The sequence below is a fragment of the Limulus polyphemus genome, unplaced genomic scaffold, assembly GCF_000517525.1.
Source record: "Limulus polyphemus unplaced genomic scaffold, Limulus_polyphemus-2.1.2 Scaffold1921, whole genome shotgun sequence".
NCBI classification, from domain to species: Eukaryota; Metazoa; Arthropoda; class Merostomata; order Xiphosura; family Limulidae; genus Limulus; species Limulus polyphemus.
Genome location: NW_013667531.1, coordinates 1 through 13,468, shown reverse-complemented (window position 1 = coordinate 13,468; position 13,468 = coordinate 1). Strand labels below are relative to the sequence as shown.

General features: G+C 34.2%; 1 protein-coding gene across 2 annotated transcripts in view; it reads right to left on the bottom strand.

The window, feature by feature from the left end:
- Window positions 1–12,872, bottom strand: part of LOC106465362 (gamma-glutamyl hydrolase-like) — a 43,328-nt gene extending 30,456 nt beyond the window's left edge. For both annotated transcript variants that reach the window (XM_013925582.2, XM_013925583.2), the window contains exons 1-2: window positions 12,686–12,872; window positions 3,633–3,744 (exon numbers count right to left, since the gene is read on the bottom strand). In XM_013925582.2, the coding sequence (XP_013781036.1) occupies window positions 3,633–3,744; window positions 12,686–12,770 (197 nt within the window). In that variant the 5' untranslated portion in view covers window positions 12,771–12,872. The remainder of the gene's footprint in view (window positions 1–3,632; window positions 3,745–12,685) is intronic.
- Window positions 12,873–13,468: the final 596 nt, after the last annotated feature.

The window sequence follows — 13,468 nt, the reverse complement described above, 5'->3', positions numbered from 1 at the left end:
GGGATAGGAGGTTATATTGTCAACTTATACAGAGGGTTGTATAATTCAGTTATATTATTATCTTCCGGTGAGTCAGAGGTAAGTTCATGGACTTACAATGCTAAAATCTGGGGTTTGATTCTCCACACTGGAAAGAGTGCAGATAGTCCGTTGCAGGCAAAAAAATACTCTTAACCTAGTTTTATGGGCTACATATACTATTTTTAATAAGATCACATAATTATAAAACTTTGATACGATGTTGTCATTTAACATTTACCTTGCCTATTCATTTTACATTTAATTAAGTTTTATTCTAACTTCAGTCATTTTCCTGTTAGTGAGACCATAGAGGTGACCCTTATCTTTACCAGAAAGAATGAGATAATAATTTTCATTTGAATAAAGATTATTTTGGTTTTAATCTTACCTACTATATAAATAGTAATGAGAACAATGGAGGTGAAGCTTTTCTAGTGACTCAAAATAAATTTCAATGCTAGAAGTCAAGTCAAAGGCATGTGTTGAGTGTGTCATTACCCATCATGTTCCACATTTTTTTTTATTTCACTTGCTTCATCATAGAAAAAGTGCTTTCCCAATTATATGTGCTTCCAAACATTGAATGCATTTTGAGTTCAAAGTTTCATGATTTTGGGAAATGCTTTCTGGAAACAAACATCTAGAAACTATCACGACTCTCATTTTTCTTTGTTAATAAAAAGGGTCAGATTACAGCTCACATAATTTCAGCTGAAAATCTTATGGCTGCGTCTCAACAATTATTTACAATGGGTTGCTAAGCAGCTCAAGACTTGGCTTTAATGTGAGAAGTTCTCAAATGTTTCTTCAAACTCAATTTTTTCTGCAAAGGTCAAAAAGTATGCTGTGCTATCATCTGCCAACAATTTACAGCAAGAAGAGAAATGGTTAAAATAATTTTTCTTGAGACACAAGAAATGCTGAAACACTTCCCTGCACTTAGCCATTTGATATTCGAGTGTAATGGCAAATCACAAAATTCTGCATTCACTTCTAAAAATATATTTCCTATGTCTTTGGGATTTGTTACTGCCTCTTATGATGTTTATTATGCTGACAATACTACCCATTACATCATTCCTCTTCAAAATCTTCCCACATAATGCTTCCTGGTTTTCTGGTGTATAATGCAGTGAACAGTGATAATATCCACTCCATTTTTCTTAAGCATACAGACTAATCCCACTTTATTGCCAGTCATTGCTTTTCCACCATTAGTCACAGTGCAGGAACAATTCTGAAACCCACCATATTCATTAATAACATAGACAAGTGCTGTTTAAATGTCAGATCTTTTTGTACTGCTATCCAAATGTTGCATCCTCACATTCTTTGTGTATTGAGGAATCTTCATCAATAGTAAGGATAAAAATCTGCATTTGAGAAATGTCACTGATATCTGTGCTTTCATCTAAGGCTACTGAAAAGTATTTACATTTCTGAACAATAAATTTTAGTTTGTATGAAACATGTTCATTTATTTCACTAACATTCCTTGCCAAAGTATGATGAGATGATACACTTTCAAAATTTCCAGCCATTTTATCAAGTGCATGTGCCATTCTCACTGCACAATGTTTTGCAAATTTCCCATCTTTAAATGATATTTTTTATCTTTCACTAGCATCAGAGAGACCTAGTATGATACAGTAAGACTTGCAATTTGAGGTTTTATTTACTTAGTTAAAACACATTTTTGTTTCTTATGCTTCCCTTTCAAGTCATTCAAAATTTTTTCTGCAGTTGTTGTTAAAGAAAAAACATTTCTCATCTTTCTTAAGATAAATTTCCCAACAATTTTTTTTCTTGAGGTGCCTGTCGTTGGACCACCCTGACTCAATGCATAGCTTTACACTAAACAAACAAATTTTAATACTGTTATCTTAATTTTGTCATTGGGCACTTGGTTGGATGTATTTTCTGATTAAGATCTATAGTCTAAAATTTAGATTTTCTAGCTTTCCAACTGGTATTGTGTGGTTACTATTACTACAACCAGCTGTTGATGGGTCTATTTTAGATGTCATTTAAGCATTCAGACTTATTCTTCATTATCACTGATCTTCAGTAGTGTGTATTACAGTTTTTCTCTAGCATCTTGAAGTTAACTGGAGATTGGAAATCCCTAATGGAGGCTATTGTACCAGTTAACATCTAACACTTACTACTTTCCAAATAGCCTAACTTTGATTTTTGTCTTGCATAATGTAAGCTTAATATTTATTTGGTAATTTTCATCATTGGTTTGTGGTGCTGGTACTTTGTCCAGTTACAGATTATACAGACACTTTATTGTCTTTTTTAAACTGATATTTACATATGTTATTCATTTTTAAAGAAATTCTGATGAGTAAATTGGCTTTACAGTTAAGAAGAATTTGAAGGAATTAACTTGCAAGCAGTGACAACTCGATAAAAGAAAGGCATAGATCATCAAGGTGGCTGGATAATGCTGCAATTGTGTGGTAAAATGAACGTAAATGCGAGTAAACTAACATTACTCACATTTCATTTGTGGAATTTGGTGTTTATCACTCTCCATTTAAGGTTTTTCACATTTTTATGCCACTACAGTAGTCCAGCATTGAAAGGATTGTCTTATGTCAAAGAATGACCCAGGCTGGACAGGAATAACAATATAAACTACACTTAGCTTTGGCTCTATTAACAGAAAATATAAACATAACTATAAGAAAAATGATAAAACATCAACATAAACAGTTGATTTTCCTCCTTAGATAAGTCTATGGTCTGTTTTCTGACTGACATTACAGAAGACTTGAACTGAACTGAAATAAAACTACACTAAGGTAGAGACACAGAGCATAAAGACATATAAAGGACACTTCAATAATTTCCAGAAATCACATAAAGGTGAATTTGAAAATATTGACCATATTCACATCAGAAAGTCAGGTTAACAACTTTAGAAGGTCAACTTCTAAGTTGCTATGACTGGTTGATTACAACACACACTAGCGATACCTGGATAATGCCAGTATGTTAAAGTTCCTGTTAAAAGTTGCCAAGAAAAGATTTGTAAGGTCAACTGAGGTCTAGAAATAAGCCTAAATTTTGAATAACATAGAAATAAATGAACAGAATGGTAGTTTTGATGTATGTATGTGTGTGAGTCTATATACATATAAATAGATTACAAACTATTGATTATGTTAATTGTTAATAAGCAATTAAATCAGCACTATAAAACAATAATGAATTAAATTTCGTACTACCTCCATCGGTCCAGGTTGTCAACTTCTTGTCATAACGGATAATGCCTGTGGCAGTAACACCCAAATGTGTTGGGGATATCCATATATCACACAAAATCCAAATTCCAATGTTAATCTAGTCAGCTGTCATGGAAAATCAAATAAGGGTATGAAGCTGAGTGCTTACACCCACAACATCTCGATCCTTTCACTGTCTATAGTCAGTTGTGGGAAGGCAGTTACCCTTAAATTTCTTGAAGTAGAAATGAAATCACCCTAACATTTCTTCTAATTAAACTCCCAACCTCCACCCTTACAAAAACATATTACATAGAACTATAAAATATTGAAAAGAACTTAAAAACACTACAAGATATTAAATAGAACTAGACTTACAATATGGGGACGACTCTTGCTCCAGCTGATTCTATATATTTTACGTATGATGCAACAATGTAACTGTTATCTTTCTTACTGAATATTTCATATGCATCCTGGGCAAGGATTCCTGCGAGAAAATAGAAATAACAAATTTGGATTAAACTTGAAAGTAGTTTTAAAATTCTGTAAATATGCAAATGTAGATTAATTCTTCAGCTGTGGTTCATATTGTGGTTTTTCATTAAGGCCCTAACCTCCTTTTAGCAGCTTCTAGTACAGTAATTTTGGTAGGGAAAATGTTCTAAAAAATTTACATAATTTTATCAAGCCTTTTGTTAATTGGCACAGGTTGGCCCTGCAGTGATGTTCTGGATTTCGAAGGAGGCGAGCCAGGTTTGAATCCATGCAATACCACAAAACCCTTGATCCTAGTGTTGTAAGTACAAAAACTTACCATAATTTTCAGTAAATAATAATAGGCTCATGAGTTTCAAATGAAAACATCATCTACTACAGAAAATGGAATGGGAGAACTTACTCGGCCTTCATCTATCATGACTACTACTGTTCTATATGTTACTGAATGACCTTCCTGGAATATTCCAGCCATAACACTACCAAATATAGTCCCAGAATTTAGCTGGCCAGTTCAACATCAGCCAATAAAGAAACCAATGTTCTATGATGGCAAAGTACCATAGGAGTCATACCAGGCTCAATTTGAGATATTTTCCAAAATGAATGGGCAGAACAATAAGCCATCCATCTTACTGCCCATCAGAAAGGACCAGCTTTGACAACATGAAGTAACCTTCCAGTTGAGAATTGTAACAATTATCAAGCATTAGTAGTAGCCTTATCCAAGATGTTTGTAATATTACACCAAAGTATCCAGAACAAAGTTCTCAAACAGGGAACTAACAAAAGAAGAGACCATACCTGACCTTGCAGAAGATTTGGAAAGCCTTGACCAATTATCTTACCTGAAATGGGTGCTCCTTAGGGGATGATGGATTCTTGACACGTGATCAGATCAATTTATAGATACGACAGCAGATGAGGATATGAGAATTAGGCTGAAGCAGAGTAGGAGTACATCCTTAAAGGAAAATCTTCAATCAGTGATGGAACTAGAATTCATTAAAGTTGCTAATAAATAACTAAAGACACAATTCCAAAGTCATGAGATCAACTGATCAGGTAGTATTAAAATATCAACTCCCCCTAACAATAGTTTAAAAGAAATAAAATAATTAATCAGACAGATAGTTGCAAAGAATAGAAGAATCAAACCACAAGAAAATAGGTTTTTCAAGTGCAATCTGAAATGATATATTGCAAGGAACTGTTGATCAAAGCCAGTATGGAATAAGAACTCCCAGAAGATACTGGAAAGAAGTAACTGCTACAGTAGTGGGAAACCTGGTCATTACAGCCAAGACTAAGAAATTAACAGCTGTTAGTAACTTAGAGAGACAGGACCCATCCAGAAATAAAGAGCTAGATATAAAAAAACAATTAGTTTTGATTAATGAGGTGAAGTTCAGTTGGAAGTATTCCATCTATCACAAATAAGGAAAGGATTTCATTATTTTAGAAAAATTGTCCACAAGTCAATGGGGTAATTAATTGAAAACTTTGTAGTATGCTGATTGACACTAGTTCCACAGCTACAATTATTTGTCCCAATTTTTTTTAATGTAAGATGAGAAATTATCCCCAGAGACAAAGAAGGTACTGGTGTGAACAGTAAGTGGACATAAAGTTCCAGCAAAAAAGAAGCTAGAAATTACACTTACTATAGAAATTATCTCTGTACCTCATGATGTGTGGGAATTAACATTGATGAACAGTGCATTTTGGGAACTGGCACCAAAAAGAGACATGGATGCAAGGTTAGGCTAGCTTCAACTTCATAGCCTATGACCAGGAAATCCTTTTCCACTGCATGACAATAACTACATCGGTGGTCGAATATTTTGTGGAAACATTGATGGTGGCCATCTAGTGACAGGGACAAAGTAGAACCAAATACTCCATTATGTCTTGGATCGGAAAAATAAAGATTTTTGTTCAAGATTTTATCCAGAAAAGTTGTAAAATATGACAAAACTGTATTCCATTGAGATGACATGAAATGAATAAACATAAGAGAGTACAAATTTCAAAATAGGTGGTCAGAGAAGAGGTGATCTAAGCCAAAGGTCATCCACCATAATCACCTTGGGAAATGAGTCAGTCAGAGAACAACCAAGTGGGTAACTCCAGAGAAGAACTTGTTAGTGGGAACTCAGACTGCTGAGGAACCAAGTTTCTGTCAAAAATACATCCAGAAGATCTTTAACTTGTAGCCACCAGTGATTCACCCAACCAACTACTCAGGAAGAATTCTCTTAGCAACAGGACAAGACTCCATCCAATCTGCATACCATGGAACTTAAAAAAGAAAACCACCAAAAATAGTTGGTGAATAAACAATTATGGTAATATTTTATTTTTTAGCATTAGTATCATTCAGAGGGCTTCACAATTAAGGAAGGAACAGTGTTATAAAGTATGTTTATAATGTTGGAATTTAGAAAACTCTAAGCATGTGAAATAGTGTTCTGGCATACTCAAAGCCAGATTATAAATATGAGATAGCATGAACTGTGGAAAATGATTTCAGATGGAGAGTAAACCAGTCAGTTTGTTAGCTATCTTGGTTACTTTGTTCAAGTAAGTTGGTTTGTTTTACATTAATTAAAGTCATTTGTAAAAAAGGCCTACAGGAACTTACAGCAGTGTAAAAAGAGTTCAAATTTGAAGAAATATTAAAGTAGGATATATTATATACATATAATACTCAAATATCTGTCTGCATATCACACTCTGCATCTCCTGAACAGTGTATCATAAAACAAAATTATATATCAAAATGCTTTTTTTAGGAGTATATAGAGGCCAAATTCTTTACAGTAGGCATCTGTGACTTGTTGGTGATAAAGTTCAATAATAAATGGACAACACACAATCCACTTGTTTTAAAATAATATGTATTTAAAACAAGTCAAACATATGTAAAAAAAATGTGTTCCAATATTGTCTACCATAGTTGAATACAGAGCTTTAAATAATTTTCTTTTTTTGTCAAAAGGCCACACAGGCTGGTTCAATTGCTTTAGAACCCAATCAACAAGATCAATTATTCTTCTACATCTCTGTTCTTACAAACTGTGATACTTTCACTTTAGGAATTTTCTGTTATGGCTAAACTTCAATCTAACTTCACTTTTACTTTCACTAACTTCCCTTCTTGCTCTTTCTACTTGCATGTATTTATTACATGCAACAGAAAAATCTATAAATATCTAGCCCTCCAGTAACATTATATGTAACGAGAAAAGCTTAGAAACTTCAAGTCACATGAAATCAACAATATTACAAAAGCCTACTACAACAGTTAAACTACATACATAACATACAACTTGTACAGTTACATAAACGAAACTTGTGATAACTACTGCTTTTAAAATAATTAACTTTTAGCAATTTTTTCTTACTATATACAAGATTGTTCTCAGTTCATATACGAAGTCTCCTCATATGGTCTGCACCAACATTTGCAGTTCCCTTGTTGATCTCTCTTTGCATGTTGTAGTCTTTGTACATCTCAGATCTACCCAATGGGCATAGGCCCAGTAGGTCTTCATCTTCTGTGACAAAGTCACTGTTTTCTGATTCTACATCTATGATAACCATACCTGCCATGTCAATCTGTGCCTCGATAGCTGCACCTGTTTGGTCTTCTTCCCTCTGGAAGTAACTCATCAATAGATTGGTGTGGTTTTCCCGTCAACTTTCACTTTCTAGTCTATTCCGTTGACCACTTCTGCACCTTAAAAGGTCCTTTCCACTGTAGGGTGAGTTTGTTGTTGGCTGTAGATAGCAGAACTAAGACCTTCTGTCCGACCTTGAAATATCGATCATTGGCCTTCTTATCATTAAAATGCTTTTGACTGCCTTTGATGTGTTTAACTTTTCCAGTAGAACAGCTCTGATAGATCTGGTATAGTACTCCTTTCCAGTTCTCTATTTTGCAAGTCTCTTTCTCCTTTGTCTTATGCTCAATTTCCTCTTGGGCACTGTCCAAAAGTTTCTGCAGTGATGGGGTTTTTCTTCTGTGTTTAATTCAGTTCCTGTAGACCTACATTTGGGATGTCACCTTTTGAGACTTGCAGAGACTTGATGCCTTGCTTGCTTTTCTTTTTTTGAGCTCTTATGATGACTGTAGATGCCTTATCAGTCTCCTTTCTGTTTTCCTTCAAACTTCCACTACCTGGTATGTTTCCAATCACCAAGTCATAGATTGCCTTTATACACATAGCTTCAAGGTATCCTATCTAGTATGGAGTGTCCACCTGTATTCTTGGTATGGGAAACTTTCTCACTGTCCCATCAATCAGCACAAATAAGACATACCTTGCCCATCATCTGATTGTCAGATACTAGACTGGATCTCACTACTGCACCCAGTGTCTCATAGTACCTTCACTTTCTTGTCCCTGACATAGCCATCACCTACTGGCATGTTGTATTTTGTTGGTACCTCCCAATGTTTGTCATATGCTCTGATAACTACCAGCACTAATGATCCATTTGCTAATTTGACATGATGATCAGTTGTGCACTGTTTAATTATGGAGATAGCACTTTCTTCTTGTGGTGAATCTGATGAGTTGTCTTGTTTCTGCTTCTTCTGGCAGCAGCATCCACGGTGATAGTCACTCTTTTGTTGTTTCTTGCCAACACCATCTATGTAGGTAGTTCCAGCTGCTTTATGTTGATATTTCTGCTGTCACTTGTTGGTGATGGGCTTGCACTCCTTTGCAGTGTGCCCTATTTTATAACAAATATGGCATCTCTTCACTCTTTTGTCAATTGAGTTCTTTGGGGGGGGGATCCTGTTTTAGCTCAGTCACCCCTGGTTTCAACTGTAACTGGTTTTTCTTGGACTTGCCAGTTATACTTCCTCCATGGGCTTCCATACATTGTTCTGCTAGCTTGATCATCTCGTCCATGTCTTTTGGTGCTCTCTCCTTTAGGAACAATAGATCTGCCAGTCCCTCAAAACTCTTTTCACACTTGGCCATTTTAGTCTATCTTGTAAAGTATCTCCATAGATGTGTCACAAATTGAAATACAGTTTCTCTAGTGTCAGGTTTGACTTCTCTGAAATTCCAATGAAAGCTTTCCTCTGTAAGTTCATAACCTTTCAACAAAGCCACTTTTAACTTGTAATAGTCCATGGCATCTTCTGACATCAAGTCTGCATACACTTCTAGGCCATTTCCTGTGAGAAATGGGCTGAGATAGACAGCCCAGTTGCCTTTGTCCCACTTCTGACTTTGGGCAAATCTTTCATATCTCTCTACAAAAGCATCCATATCATCTTTCTGTTCATCAAATTTGGGCAGCTTGGGTTGACTGGCACTGACTCCATTGTCATTCCTGGGTCCTTCATCTTTCTTGACAATCTCAATTTGTGCTCTTATTCTTTCTATTTCCAATCTCTCCTTTTCTTTTTCTTCTTTCTCAATTTGTATTCTTATTCTCTCTATTTCCAGTCTGTCCTCTCTTTACTTTTCTTCCTTCTCAATTTGTGCTCTTATTATCTCTCTCCCTATTTCCAATCTCTCCTTTTCTTTTTCTTCTTTCTCAATTTGTATTCTTATTCTCTCTATTTCCAGTCTGTCCTCTCTTTACTTTTCTTCCTTCTCAATTTGTGCTCTTATTATCTCTCTCCCTATTTCCTTTCTCTCCTTTTCTTATTTCTTCCTCTCTTCTCTGCCTGTGCTCTTATCACTCTAATTCTTGTTTTTGTTTAACAAACTCTAGTAGATCACTATCTTTTAGCCCAAGTCATTCACCCCTCTCTATCCATTTATCAAAATCAGTTGACATGGTTATATATCGTGATTGTAATCTCTACACTATTTTCACTACAACTACAATTGTGCATATATATATACATAGAGATTAAAATAAACTAGGGTGGACACACATCCTGTTTTGGTGTCATTTCCAGATGCCATTTTATGTAGGAAAACATTGATTTTCGTGTATTTTGAAAAAAATCTTGCCTCTGATGTTACATAAGCTGTTTATTTTCATGTGAGCCATGGTTTTTTAACTATTAAAATAAAACTATAACTAAGAACTAATCATAAGAAAATTTAAGTGCAATTTATGCAGATATTATTAGTTGATATTAGAGAATTTGTCCATTATCGTCCAGTCAGCATGATCCAGATTACAGTGAAGTCACACCAATACCATATCGAATATGAAGTCATCCCAGTCAGACTTAACAATTGAAAATATTTCCTTATATTTATCATGAATATTATCACTGAAAATACTTATGTTTATAGGAAAGTAGTGTATCAATGAATAGGTCTATGGACATAATATTTATTGACTTATGTTGCCTCTTAATGGTTACAGGTCAGAATGCCAACTGAATGTGCCCTTGCCATATGTCGCAATGTTTTGGCAAAGGGAATAGATTATCCATTCACTGGTATGACTATATTATATATTATATTTGTTTCATATGAAGATTAACAAAAATGTAAATAAATCTACCTTTTTTAGCTGGATACATGTGAAAGAGAGAGAAATCCAAAATCACCCACATTGGACTTTCTATCATAATTGTTTTACTAAGTTCCCCAACAAATCGTGAAAGAAGGAAATATTGGACTTTTCTCATGAAAAGATATCAGAGTTGGAAGCCTAAAGATTGGGACTTGGTTTGCAGTGCCAACTTTACACGTGTTGATTTTGACATGATTGGTCAAGCAACTTGGCTACACGATGGTGTTGAACCATCAATCTTCAACTTGCTACAGCATTTACAAAAGGTAATGTATGTGAGATAAGCATAAAGAAAGTAACTTTAATTATTTCCACCTCAGTTTGTGGCAGTGTGTGATCAACATAACATGCATCTTATTTTGAGGATCCTAAGTGAGATAAAGTTAATTTATCCTTTGGAAAATCTTTTAAGTGTTTTAAAATGAAATGGTACATTCAACAAATGCAATATATTTGAAATTAAGATCATTAACTTTATATTGTTGTTATCTGTTACAGACAGCAGAAATCTGGACAACAGCATACAAGAACAAAGGTCATGACAGTTTTATCTTTTAAATAGTGGGTGGTATTTAGATTACCCTGAAAGGTCGAACCCAAGGTTGTGCACACAATCCAGCAGTTGCCTTCAATTCACTTAGCTGGTAAGCTACAGAGCCCTTGGTCCCCTTTTTAAATAATTTCAAGGAATCCTGTGGGTGAAGCCAAACCATAGACTGTTTGACCAACTATCCCAATCAGATGCCCCTACAGTTTGCCTCTGTGGTTAACTGAATAACATTAGTGGCTCTTGAAGAAAAAATGTTCAAAGTGAGGCAAGGCCAAGAGTTCATTCGCTGCTTAAGGTAGGTGTAATTCTTCATCCTGATTCCTAAACTTACAAAAATCTGTCACAGAATATGGTTAGATGATAGGTGTAAAATGGAGAAATAAATCAAATTAGGTGGTACACAATCTCAAACCTGAAGCTGGATTGGAGGAAGGGGGGTAGAGGAGTTCATGAAAAATGTTAGTGAGCAGGGACGGAGGAGGATGGGGTGCAAAAGTTGATGAGTTAGGGGAGGAGAAGCTAGAAGCTTAAATGTTGACAGTTTGTTGTTTACATTGCTGACCTAGAAACGTTTCCCTATGTAAGATGGCGGGTGGCTGTTTGGGACATTCCCAATTTGTCCACTATTTTGATCCCTATGGATATATAGGCCTACTTCTAATATACAATCCTGGCTAGCTCACCTAATGTAAGGTTTTTATAAGACTGTATTCTTTACTAAGAGTACATTACAAGAAAATTATTAATTTTTTTTGCAATTCTTAAAATTTCATATCATTATCAAAATTGATCAGTTAGTCTTCGTATGTGCTAAACATTCACTTTAAGGAAATTGGGAGGGAATTTCATGAAAAAACAGAACTTCCTCTGTCAACTGATTGGAAGAAACATTTCAAAGATACGAACATACAGAAAATAATGCATATAAAAGGAGGAATGTGTTTGAGTATATATATTTGTTGTTTGGTTCTATTTGAATATCTCCCCTTTGACTCTTTTATAGAAATGACAATTGTCAAAAAGTGCTCTCTTTGGTAACAGTCTTGTCTTGCACTCATTAAAATGACAAGGAATGGTGACATCCAGCAAAAAATATCTCCACAGTTACTTAGCAAACATGAATTCTCTATTGGGCTGGATGCACCCATTGCATCGAATACCCAAATATTTTTGCTAACAATGCACTGTAGTCAGTCTCCTTTGCTTAAAAATAAATGCAATACAATTTGCCTTATTAAATTAACACCTGGAATGACAAAATGTAGATGTACACACCCCCTAGACATTTATATTACATATACACTATGATCCAAGGCATTAGATTGACTGCACATTTTTCATTTATTCATCATATTTTTTTTAGAGCACAGTGTAGATAACTCGCTGTGCAGCTTTGCATTTAAAAAATATTAATTATACATATAATCTTATATTTTAATTTATAAATAATCTATTCATTGTGATTACTTAAATTATTGTCGATAGAATAATTTAATTATTTCCATAAAATCCTACTTAAAACACATTTTCCCTTAACATATCATTATAAATTAAACTTAAAGCAATAACTTTTTAAACAATTACTAAGAAAAATTCTCTTTAACTTATGACTAGTTTTAAACAATAAGTACGAAAAATTAACGCAATACTAAGTTTAGATTTAATGCAATCGCTGAAGAAGTCTACCTGTGGTAAAAAAATTAATTTTACATAATATATTATTAAATTTAGAAATATGTCATATTTTGAACATATATGCCAGCCAAAATACGATGAAAAACTCATTACAACTATTTAAAATATTTCTGGTGACTGGTGTAAAATAAAAATACAAGAAAAACAACATAACTATTCGGTGACACAAAATTGAAACAAATACCAATTATTGGACGATCAGTAACGGCATTCACCTCTGTTGACCAAACACAGGTAGCCCATAAAAGTATGAGTGTTCTATTCTTCATCACTTTTAGTTAGATTGTATTTTTAATATGAAAAGTTGCATTTACACGATCAAGACACAACTTCTATGACCTTGTTATACGATTGTAAGCTCAACATCCGTTCAATTTTGTGCTTGGCCCTAGCGTGAAAAAGTACCACCACTCATACGTTGTATATTAAAAAATAAAATAAACACGTAACTTACCATAGTGATTTAGTTTAAGGAGGATTGTTCTTTAAAAAAGTGTTTGCGTGAGAGCTAGTTATAATTTAAAGTATGGGAAAATAAATATGGAAAAAAAGGATTAAACACACATGTACGTTTCTTAACTAAAAAATACAAAAATTCGCTTGGCACATTTTCAAAAATGTTATTAGGATTTATAAAAATTTGGTTATAATATTACTTTATTTTTTGGAACTTTAATGATAAGTTAGTATGAAAGTAACTTCAAATCTAATAAAAAACACGCCTGTTTAATTTTGTGCAAAGCTTATCGAGGGCTAACTGTCCATAATTTAACAATAGACTAAACTGCCAACTCTTAAGCTACTCTATCAATGAAATTAAAACTGACTGTAACATTATAACACCCTCATGGCTAAAAGTGTGAACAACTGGAACAATAAAGGAAACAGGAAGAAAGTTTCCAACAGTTGCAGGAAAGTCAGCAGCAACTACAGGAAATTCAACAACAGTGGCAAGAAGTACAAATGG